The sequence below is a fragment of the Manacus vitellinus genome, unplaced genomic scaffold (assembly GCF_001715985.3).
Source record: "Manacus vitellinus isolate BGI_N305 unplaced genomic scaffold, ASM171598v3 scaffold_61_pilon, whole genome shotgun sequence".
NCBI classification, from domain to species: domain Eukaryota; kingdom Metazoa; phylum Chordata; class Aves; order Passeriformes; family Pipridae; genus Manacus; species Manacus vitellinus.
The window spans coordinates 3,449,107-3,461,191 of record NW_021940696.1 but is presented as its reverse complement, the minus strand read 5'-3'; the positions used below and the strand labels follow the sequence as shown (position 1 = coordinate 3,461,191).

Genomic DNA, 12,085 nt, shown 5'->3' with positions numbered 1-12,085 from the left:
CCCCCCCCTCAGTGCGATCCCTACGTGAAGATTTCCGTGGGAAAGAAATCCATCAGCGACCAGGAGAATTACCTGCCCTGCACCCTGGAGCCTGTCTTTGGGAAGTGAGTGTGGAGTCACTTTGGGATCCAGGGGATTTTTTTTGTGTCACGTCGAGGGAATTGTGCTGGATGAGCCAGAGCTTCCCATTCCAACCTGCACTCAAGGCTGGATGAGGCTTGGAGCGACCTGGGATAGTGGAAGGTGTCCCTGCCCGTGGCAGGGGGTGGAATTAGAGGGATTTTAAGGTTCCTCCCATCCCAATGGATTTTGAGGTTCCTCCCATCCCAATGGATTTTAAGGTTCCTCCCATCCAAACCATTCCACGATTCCCTTGGCTCTTGTTCGTCTTCTCCCTGGGAATTCCGAGCTGTGGAACTGGCTCTGCTCCGTCGTCAATGGACACACCAGGAGGGTGGTTTAGACCTGGAATTCCCTCGGGGAGGAATAATCCCCGTCCCACCGGTGGTAGAGGGAGTCCAGGGAACTTCTGCTCCTCGTTTAGGGAATTTGGTTGGATGTCTGGAGGAAAAATGGGATGGATGGAGACCTGTTTGGGGCTGTGGGACGGGACACCTCCAAGTGGGATGCCTTGGAAAAGAGTTATCCATAAACATGGTTTCCTGAGGCAGTTCCTGCCAGTTCAGGCTGCCGGTGACACCTTCCCAGCAAAGCAGGATGGACAGGGAGATGAGTTTAGATGGGATATTGGGACGAAATTCCTGACTGGGAGGGTGGAAAGACCCTGTCCCAGGTTGGGCAGAGAAGCTGTGGCTGCCCCTGGATCCCTGGGAGTGTCCAAGGCCAGGTTGGAGCAACCTGGAGTAGTGGAAGGTGTCCCTGCCCGTGGAACTGGATGAGCTTTCAGGTCCCTCCCAACCCAAACCATTCCATGATTCCATGATAAACTGAGCCAGCACGACACAGTACTGGCACTGGGGTGTTGGGATGAGGAGTGGGTCCATCCCACTGGTGTGTTGGGATGAGGAGTGAATCCATCCCACTGGGGTGTTGGGATGGGGAGTGGGTCCATCCCATTGGGATGTTGGGATGGAGAGTGGATCCATCCCACTGGTGTGTTGGGATGGAGAGTGGATCCATCCCACTGGTGTGTTGGGATGGGCAGTGGGTCCTTCCCACTGGTGTGTTGGATGGGGAGTGGGTCCATCCCACTGGCACTGGGGTGTTGGGATGGGGAGTGGGTCCATCCCACTGGGATGTAGGGATGGGCAGTGGGTCCATCCCACTGGTGTGTTGGGATGGGGAGTGGGTCCATCCCAATGGGCTGTTGGGATGGGCAGTGGGTCCCTCCCAGGGCTCCCCCATCCCATCCATGTCCCCCACCCCGCGCAGGATGTTCGAGCTGAGCTGCACCCTGCCCCTGGAGAAGGACCTGCGGGTGGCCCTGTACGACTACGACCTGCTGTCCAAGGACGAGAAGATCGGGGAGACCGTCATCGACCTGGAGAACCGGTTCCTGTCGCGCTACGGGGCGCGCTGCGGGCTGCCCCAGACATACTGCGTGTGGGTACCGGGCTGGGGGGCTCTGGGGGGGCACCAGGGGGGCACCAGGGGCACCTACACTTCCCTCAGTGCTGGTTCTCCTCCAGGAGCCCCAAATGGGGTAAATAACACGGAAATCCTCAGGGAGATCCCGTCACACCCCCGGTGTGTCCCGGGCACACTGAGCTGGGGACGCTCCCCACGCACAGCCTGCCCGGGGAAGGTGGTGATGCCCCATCCCTGGGAGTGTCCAAGGCCAGTCTGGAGCAGCCTGGGATGGTGGAAGGTGTCCCCTGCCCCTGGAACTGGATGGTTTTGAAGGCCTTTCCAACCCGACCCGTTCCATAATTCCGCGGTCCTGTTTGGTTTCAGCTCCGGGCCCAACCAGTGGCGGGACCAGCTCCGCCCTTCCCAGCTGCTCCACCTCTTCTCCCTGCAGCACAACCACAAGGCTCCCACCTACAAATCCGACCGGATCATCTTCAGGGATCAGGAGTACGTCCTGTCTGAGCAGGGTAAGGGCACTGGGAGCTTTTGGGAGAGCGGGGTTTCCTTCATCCAGAGCTCATGGGGGGGTACCATGGAGGCCAGAACAGGTTGGTGGGCACATCCCCATCCTCCCCACCTCCCTGGCCAGCTTGGATCTGCACCATTCCCAGGCTTGGCCGTGCCCCAAACCCTGGGATTGAACCAGACCTGCAGTGCAGCCACAGGAACATTGACCTTGGGTGACTTCCCTGGGCTGTGGGAGCTCTGAAGTCCATCCTGGGCTGAGAAGCTCCAGCCTGATGTTCCAGCTGTGCCATTGGAATCTCGTTTTGGGTCACTAGATGGAGACAGGATCACACACACGGTGCCCAGGGATCACCTCAGGGCTCAGGGGGCAGCTGGAAGGGCAAAACCAACCTCTACCCTATCTGGGTAGACCAGACCTGGGGAGGTGCTTTGTTGTTTGCACAAAAACCACCCCTTGACCACACCAACGCTGACCCTTTGACCACCCTGGGCATCACCTGGTGCCCCTCTGACCCACACCCTTGGGGCAGGAGTTGCCTCTGTGAGAAAACTCTGCTTTAAGGCATAAAAGGGGTGTTTAGGTCCTGGGGGGATCATGGAATGGTTTGGGTGGGAAGGGACCTCAAAGATCATCCCATTTAACCATGGGCAGGGACACCTTCCACCAGCCCAGGCTGCTCCAACCTGGCCTTGGACACTTCCAGGGATCCAGGGGCAGCCACAGCTTCTCTGGGAAATTTATTCCAGGGCCTCCCCACCCTCAGAGCCAGGAATTCCTTCCCAATATCCCCTGTCAAATTTTAATGTGGCAGTATTGGGGCCACCACATCAAGGGGGTCGTCAGAGGCACAAAACAGGGCACAGCCCAGCACTGATCCCTCTCCTGCTCTTGGGAATCGAGGTCTAAGTTCCTGGTTCTCCCTGAGGAGGAGGAAGAGGAGAAGGAGGAGGAGGAGGAGGAGGAAAGGAGGAGGAGGAGGGAAGCAGGGGGTTTTCAGCTGGGGCTGGGGAGGTGTTGGAGCAGCGGGTCCCCCCCCGTGCCACCCCCTGCCTTTCACCTTCCTCTGCTTTAATGGCAGCGAGTTCAAAGAGCAGAACAAAGTGTGGAGCTTGACCTGGAGGAGATCTGGGAACCAGCTGTGAGCTGGGCTGGGCTGGGCTGGGCCAGGAAACCACAGCAGGGCTTTTACAAGCGTCTGCCCCGGCCCCTCAGCCCACAACACCACCAGCCCCTCAGCCCACAACCCCCACCCTTCATCCCACAACACCACCAGCCCCTCATCTCAACAACCCCTCCCGGCCCTCATCCCAACCACTCTCCTGGTCTTCCACCCACAACCCAGCCTTCACACACCCCTGGCCCTCTCCACACCCCTCACCCCTCATCCACAGCCCCCCGGCCCCTCATCCACAATTCAGCCCCATCATCCCACAACCCCCCACAGCTTCATCCCACACCCCTCGATCCCACAGACCCCCCCGGCCCCTCATCCGCACTACTCTCCCTGATTCTTCATCCCAGAACCCTCAGCCTATGCCCAACACCCCAACCCTCATCCCAACATCCCTGGCCCCTCATCCCAACAATACCAACAGCCCTTCATCCCACAGCCCCCCACTCCTCATCCGCAGCACCCTCCAACGCCCTCATCCATCAGTGCCCTGACTTCATCCACAGCCCCTCACGCCCTCATCCCCAACCCCCTGTTCCCTCATCCCACACCCCAGCCCATCATCCCCCACTCTCCCAGTCCTTCATCCCAGAACCCCCCGACCCTGCATCCACACCCCCGACCTCATCCCAACCCCCTGGCCCCTCATCCCACAACCCAACCCTCATCCCACACCCCCCAAACCTCATCCGCCATACACCCCGGCCCTCATCAAACCCCCAACCCCTATCCCACAACTCCCAGCCTTTCATCCCACAGCCTCCCTCCCACAACCCCCTGTTCCCTCATCCCAACAGCCCCCTGGACCCTCATCCCAGCACACCACCAGCCCCTCATCCCACAACCCCCCAGCCCTCATCCACAACCCCCAACCCTCATCCCATACCCCCTGGCCCCTCATCCCACACCCCCTGACTCTCATCCCACACTCCCCAACCCCTCATCCCACAGCCCCCTGACCCTTCATCCCACACCCCTCCTGTTCCCTCATCCCACACCCCCCCTGGACCCTCATCCCACTCCCCAGCCCCTCATCCCACTCCCCAACCCCTCATCCCACAATTCCCAGCTGTAGTTCCCAAGGGGGGCTGGTTGCCCCCCCCGGTCTCAGCACCCCCCCTGTGCACACTCCAGCTGCCCAGTGCCTGGGAATGGCTGGGATGGAGCCCAGATGGCTGGAGGGAAGCACTCTGCCAGGAAAGGAGCTGGGATGTGTCACCTGGGTCTGGCAGAGCTGGAATGGTGTTTATGGGATAGCGTTTATGGGATAGCGTTTATGGGATAGCGTTTATGGGATAACATTTCATGCCCAAGGTCCTGGAAGGGCAGCAGGGTTGGGGTGAGGTCCTGCTCCCTCCCCAGCCTGGCACTTGGAATCATCCAGCTTGGATTCATAGAACCAGGGAATCTTTTAGGCTGGGAAAGAGCTTTGGGATCGTGAAATCCCAGGATCATTAAGGATGGATGGAGGGATGGATGGGTGGATGGATGGAGGGATGGATGGATGGGTGGATGGATGGATGGATGGGTGGGTGGATGGATGGAGGGATGGGTGGATGGATGGGTGGATGGAGGGATGGATGGATGGATGGGTGGATGGATGGGTGGATGGATGGATGGATGGAGCAGGTGAGGAGCAGGAGATGCTTCCAGGTGGAATCATCCACCGTGGCTGCCACGTCCTGGCCCGTTCCCTTGCAGGACCACAGCTATCCCAGTGGGAGCAGGGAGGGGTGGAGCAGGGACTGGGGTGGAAGAGGAAGCAGGATCAGCCACCAGGCTGTGCTGGTGGTGTCTCCAGGGCCTTCCTCCCCCTCTCCTTTCTGTCTTTCATCCCCAACCCAGCAGAGAAGAAATGGGATCCTCTTGGGAGCTCATTCCTCTGCCCAGGAGAAGACCCTGGATGGGTTGGAATGATGGGATAACCCTCTGGTGGGGGTGGGAATGTCAGCAGAGCAGCAGTGTGGGCCGGGGGGCTGCTGGGGACCCTGCACCCCAATTCCTGTGGCTTCAGGAGCTCTGAACCCCAGAGTGGGATCCAAGCCTGGGGTCTCCTTTCCATGTCCTTCAGCCTGGTCCTTGTGCTGTCCCCCTGCCCTGGTTTGGGGTGGTTGGATGAGGCTCCCAGCAGGTCCCTCTCCCATCTGGGGGGGGTTTGCTCATGGGAGAAGGGCAGGGGAATGGGACTTGGCTGTGGGGTGGCCCAGCTGTGCCCAGGGGGGTTTGTGGTGGTGGGTTTGGGAACGGAGGCTCTGCCCCTCTCCCCGAGGCTGCTGGTGATCCCTGGGCATCCCAAAGCCATTCCAAAGCCACCCCAAAGCCATCCTAAAGCCATTCCCGCTGCTCTTTGCCCTTGGCAGAGGACGGGAAGGCCCCAAACCCGCACCTGGGGCCGGTGGAGGAGCGGCTGGCACTGCTGGCACTGCGGGAGCAGGGGCTGGTGCCCGAGCACGTGGAGACGCGGCGGCTGAGCAGCCCCCTGCAGCCTGGCATCCCTCAGGTGGGAATGGGATTGGGATTGGGATTGCAGCCCCCTGCAGCCTGGCATCCCTCAGGTGGGAATGGGATTGCAGCCCCTGCAGCCTGGCATCCTAGGGGAATGGGGCAGGGGGACAGGGGGGACAGATTCCAAACCCCTGCAACTGTGCTCACGTTTTGAAATTTATCTTTAATTATTATTTATTTTATTTTTATTTTATTTTATTCTATTTTTAATTGTAATCTTTATTTTATTTTTTTCTTTATTTTATTTAATCTTAATTTTTATTTTTATTTTCTTTCTATCTCTTCATCTCTCACTACTATTTTATTTATTTTGTTTTTTAATTTTATTTTTCTTCTCTTTTATATTATTCATTTTATTTAACTTTATTTTATCTTTATTTTAATATTTTTATATTTTAAATTTATTTTATCTTTATTTATCTTCAATTAATACATATTTCATTTTTTTTATTTAATATTAATTTTTTATTTATTATTTTATTTTGTTTTTTATTTTATTTTATTCTCTTTTATATTAATTCTATTTTAATTATCTTATTTCATTTTATTTTATTTTATTTTATTTCATTTTAATTTTTATTGTATTTATTTTATTTTTTTCTTTATATTATTTTTATCTTTATAATATTTAATTTTATCTTTATTTTTCTTCATTTATTTTATTTTTTATTTTATATTTATTTATATTTTATTTTATTCTATGTATCTAATACTATTTTATTTTCTTCTCTTTTATATTATTTATTTTATTAATCTTATTTTATTTTTATTTTATTTTAATATTTTTGAAATTTAATTCTATTGTATTCCTATAATATTTTATTTTATTCCTCTTTTATATTACATTAGTTTATTTTATTTTATTATTTTACTTTATTTATTTTATATTTTTTTATATTTTATTCTGTCGTAGTCTATACTATTTTATTTTATTTTATGCTCTTTTATATTATTTTATTTTATCTTATTTAAGGACACTTTTCCATGAGGGAATCCTTCCCTCCCATCCAAGGAATTCTGGAGCACGTGGGGTTCCCTCTCTGTCCCCCTCTGGTTGTCACCGAGGTGGCCCAGCTCGGAGGCTCCTCGGGCTCCATGGGTTGTTCTCTCCCCGCAGGGAAAGCTGCAGATGTGGGTGGATCTGTTCCCCAAATCCCTGGGGCATCCCGGGCCCCCCTTCAACATCAGCCCCCGCAAAGCCAAGAGGTAACTGGGCACTTCCCGGGGGGGATGAGGGTCCAGCCCCTGCTCTTTGGGGAACCGGGAGGGGTGGGATTCACCTTCCCACGTGGGATCGTCCCCAGGGGGGGTGGGATTCACCGTCCCATGTGGGATCGTCCCCAGGGGGGGTGGGATTCACCTTCCCACGTGGGATCGTCCCCAGGGGGGGTGGGATTCACCGTCCCATGTGGGATCATCCCCAGGGAATGATGGCTGGTGGCAGGACTGGCTGCCCGGGTTGGGTGGGATTCACCTCCCATGCACTCGCGTATACCAGGGAATGAGAGTTGTGTGCATGAAACCGGCTGCGGGTGGAAGGGACTGAGATTCCCCAAGTATGGGATCATCTCGCCGGGAATGACGTCTGGTGGCAGGACTGGCTGCCTGGGTGGGATGGAATGGAGGTTCCCATGTGGGAATGAGGGCTGGTGGCAGGACCGGCTGCCCGGGTGGGAAGGGACTGAAGTTCCCATGTGGGATCATCCCCAGGGAATGAGGGCTCGTGGCAGGACCGGCTACCCGGGTGCGATGGGATTCACATTCCCATGTGGGATCATCCCCAGGGAATGACAGCTCGGGGCAGGACCGGCTGCCCAGGTTGGGTGGGATTCACCTTCCCGTATAGGATCATCTCCAGGGAATGACAGCTCGGGGCAGGACTGGCTGCCTGGGTGGGATGGGATTCACCTTCCCATGTGGGATTGTCCCTAGGGAATGATGGCTCATGACCAGCTGCCCGAGTGGGATGGGCCTGAGGTTCCCATGTGGGATCATTCCCAGGGAATGATGGTTGGTGGCAGGACCGGCTGCCTGGGTGGGAAGGGACTGAGGTTCCCATATGGGATCATCCCCAGGGAATGACAGCTCGTGGCAGGACTGGCTGCCCGAGTGGGATGGGCCTGAGTTTTCCATGTGGGATCATCCCCAGGGAATGAGGGCTCGTGGCAGGACTGGCTGCCCGGGTGGGAAGGGACTGAGATTCCCATGTAGGATCATTCCCAGGGAATGATGGCTCATGGCAGGACTGGCTTCCCAGGTGGGATGGAATGGAGGTTCCCATATGGGATCATTCCCAGGGAATGATGGCTCATGGCAGGACTGGCTGCCTGGGTGGGAAGGGACTGAGGTTCCCATGTGGGAACATTCCCAGGGAATGACGGCTGGTGACAGGACCGGTTGCCTGGGTGGGATGGGATTCACCTTCCCATATGGGATCATTCCCAGGGAATGACGTCTGGTGGCAGGACTGGCTGCCTGGGTGGGAAGGGCTTGAGGTTCCCATGTGGGATCATCCCCAGGGAATGACAGCTCGGGGCAGGACTGGCTGCCTGGGTGGGATGGGATTCACCTTCCCACGTGGGATTGTCCCCAGGGAATGATGGCTCATGGCAGGACTGGCTGCCTGGGTGGGAAGGGACTGAGGTTCCCACGTGGGATCATTCCCAGGGAATGACAGCTCGTGGCAGGACTGGCTGCCTGAGTGTGATGGAATGGAGGTTCCCATTTGGGATCATCCCCAGGGAATGACAGCTCGTGGCAGGACTGGCTGCCCGGGTGGGATGGAATGGAGGTTCCCATATGGGATCATTCCAAGGAATGAGAGCTGGTGGCAGGACTGGCTACCCGGGTGGGATGGAATGGAGGTTCCCATTTGGGATCATTCCCAAGGAATGACAGCTCGTGGCATGGGACTGAGGTTCCCAGCTGCTCACGCCGGCTGTCCCCGGGTTCTCCGGGTTCTCCAGGTTCTACCTGCGCTGCATCATCTGGAACACCAGGGACGTGATCCTGGACGACCTGAGCATCACCGGGGAGAAGATGAGCGACATCTACGTCAAAGGGTCAGTCCTCCTGCCCCGGGGAGCCCGGAGCAGGAACAGCGGGAAAGGGGGAAAACGGGGCTTGGAGCAACATGGCGGGGGTGGGCAGGGATCCTGCTGGGATGGACATGGATCCTGCTGGGATGGACATGGATCCTGCTGGGATGGACGTGGATCCTGCTGGGATGAACCATCACACCTCTCCAGGGACGGATCCATCTCTTTCCATGGATGGATCCACCCTCTCCATGGATAGATCCACCCTCTCCATGGATAGATCCACCCTCTCCATGGATGGATCCTCCTCTCTCCATGGATGGATCCTCCTCTCTCCATGGATGGATCCAAACTTCTCCAATGATGGATCCTCCTCTCTCCATGGATGGATCCAAACTTCTCCATGAAGGGATCCAAATCTCTCCAGGGATGAATCCACCCCTCTTCAATGATGGGTCCACCTCTCTCCATGGATGGATCCACCCTCTCCATGGATGGATCCACCCTCTTCCTGGATGGATGCAAACCTCTCCATGGATAGATCCAAACTTCTCCATGAAGGGATCCAAATCTCTCCATGAATGGATCCAAACCTCTCCAGTGATGGATCAGTCTCTCTCCATAAATAGATCCAAAACTCTATAGCTATGGATCCACCCTTTCCGTGGATGGATCCAGACCTCTCCATGGATGGATCCGAACCTCTCCATGGATGGATCCACCCCTCTCCAGACATGGATCCACCCTTCTCCATGGATGGATCCAAACCTCTCCACGGATGGATCCACCTGTCTCCAACTATGGATCCACCCTTCTCCATGGATGGATCCAGACCTCTCTATGGATGGATCCAAACCTCTCCATGGATGGATCCAAACCCCTTCATGGGCAGATCCATTTTTTTTGGAAGGCACGTCCTCACTGGGCTCAGAACTGCCTGAAGACCTCATTTTCCTTTGGATGTCTTGGATGCTCCCATGACAGTATGGACACGTAGAGACCTAAGAGTGGGGAGCACCTTGGAAACCCTGGAAAGGGAAGTGAAAACTCCAGCAGCTGCAGAACTCAGCTGGGAAAAAGGAATCCCAGCAGGGATGAGGAACATCCCCTTTGTGCCGGGAATTCCCGAATCCTCGGCGCGTTCCCGGTTTTCCACGGGCTCTGTCTGTGCTTTGCAGGTGGCTGGTGGGGCACGAGGAGAACAAGCAGAAGACAGACGTGCACTACAGGTCCATGGGGGGAGAGGGCAACTTCAACTGGAGGTTCGTCTTCCCCTTCGACTACCTGCCGGCCGAGCAGATGTGCCACGTGGCGAAGAAGGTGAGAGGCCTGCAGGGAGGGATCCTGCCTTCTCCCGGGAATTCTGGGCTGGAATTGGCGTCTGGGACCTTCACAGCCAGAGCTGTGCAAGGCTCAGCTTTGCCATGGTGTCGTTTGAACTGGGAAATGGGTGTGAAGGATCCACGTTGGTGGGGTCAGGGCTAGAGGTGGGTTTTGGGAGGGGTTTGGAGAGGGGGATCTGCCCAGGAGAGACCCCTCTGGGCTGGGCAAGGATGGGTGTTGGTGCAGTGGTGGCCAAGTGCTCTCCAGGTGAACTTCCCCCATCCCAGCCAATCTCCCATCCCAGCCACTCCAATCCTCATCCCAACCACTCCAATCCTCATCCCAACGACTCCAATCCCATACCAGCCAGCTCCAATCCCCTCAACCACTCCAACCCCATCCCAGCACGTACGAATTCCCCCATCCAACCATCCAATCCCCCATCCCAACCACTCCAATCCCCCATCCCACCACTCCAACCTCCCATCCCAAGCCACTCCAATCCTCATCCATACCACTCATCCCCCATCCCCACTCCAACCCTTCCCATCCCAACCGACTCCAATCCGCCCATGCCCAACCACCCAATCCCCCATGACCCAGCACTCCCAAATTCCCCCATCCACCATCCAATCGCCCCCCAATCCCAACCACTCCAATCCCCTATCCCAGCCACTCCATCCCCCATCCCACCAGCGCCCATCCCAGCCACTCCAACCTCCCATCCCAGCCACTCCAACCCCGTAGCATCCAAGCCACTCCAACCCCCAATGCCGCCACTCCAACCCCCCATCCCAGCCACTCCCCAGCTCCCAGAGGGGCCTCTCCAGGCAGACAGGAATCCCAGCCGTGCCCATTTCACGCCTCACGTTCAACAGATCCCGGGAACGGCGCGTTCCACATCCAATTATCCCCCTCTGGAAAAGCCAAGCCCTCCCCCTATAAACCCTTTAAGCAAATCCATCCCACTGTGCCGGGATTTGCTTCCCCTCCCAGCACATGGCTCCGAAAATAAACAGCTTGTAAAAGGCCCCTGGCAAGGCAGGACTAATGAAGGCAGAGCCGGGGTTGTGTCCGGGGGCCTGGGTTTGATCTCCCCGGGTGCTGTTTGAACTCCCCCTTCATTAAAAGGGCTGCTGGAAAAGCCCCTGGTTGGAAATGCAGGCCCTGGAAGTTGGAATTTAAATCAAAACCGCCCCCGGGGCGAAGGGGGAGCTGCTCAAAGGCACCTGCACCCGGCTGGGGTTGGATCTCCCAGGGGTTCCCAACCTCTCCCCGCTGTTGGGATGGAAGGAGGGAGCGGGAATCGTGGAATTGTGGGATGGTTTGGATGGGAAGGGGCCTGAAGGATCCCCTCATTCCACAGCCCTGCCGTTGGAGTGGTGGAATTCAGCCCCTCCGTGTCACCACAGCCTGTGTTCCCTTTTAGGGATTCATGGAATCATGGAATGGTTTGGGTGGGAAGGGACCACAAAGCCCATCCAGTGCCACCCCCTGCCCTGGGCAGGGACACCTCCCACTAGCCCAGGTCCAGCCTGGCCTTGGACACTCCCAGGGGATCCAGGGGCAGCCACAGCTTCTCTGGGAATTCCATCCCAGCCCCTCCCCACCCTCACAGGGAAGAATTCCTCCCCAGTATCCCACTCAAATCTCTGTTTTTCCAGTTTGAAACCATTCCCTGTGTCCTGACCCTCCATCCCTCGTCCCAGGTCCCTCTCCAGCTCTCCAAGTGTCCCTAAGATTTGATGATCCAACCATCCCCCAGCCCTGACCGTGTCCCCAAGTGCCACATCCACAGGGCTGTTAAATCCCACAGGGATGGGGATCCACCCCTGCCAGGGCTGGGCAACCCTTCCCAGGAGGGAGTTTTCCCAAAATCCCACCTAAACCTGAAGTTTCAGCTTTAGATCCCCGGGGCTGAGCCTGGCAGGTCCCAACTCTTGCAGGGCTGTCAGGTGGTCCTGGCACAGCCCCCAGGGCAATCCCAGC

General features: G+C 56.1%; 1 protein-coding gene across 1 annotated transcript in view; it reads left to right on the top strand.

Annotated features, from left to right (window-relative positions):
• The window catches only part of LOC103765061 (dysferlin), a 63,491-nt gene that overhangs the window by 28,019 nt on the left and 23,387 nt on the right, over window positions 1–12,085 (top strand). Inside the window, exons 3-9 of the mRNA XM_029963727.1 lie at window positions 13–104; window positions 1,393–1,563; window positions 1,915–2,057; window positions 5,591–5,730; window positions 6,853–6,941; window positions 8,702–8,797; window positions 9,952–10,093. Coding sequence (XP_029819587.1) covers window positions 13–104; window positions 1,393–1,563; window positions 1,915–2,057; window positions 5,591–5,730; window positions 6,853–6,941; window positions 8,702–8,797; window positions 9,952–10,093 — 873 coding nt within the window. The remainder of the gene's footprint in view (window positions 1–12; window positions 105–1,392; window positions 1,564–1,914; window positions 2,058–5,590; window positions 5,731–6,852; window positions 6,942–8,701; window positions 8,798–9,951; window positions 10,094–12,085) is intronic.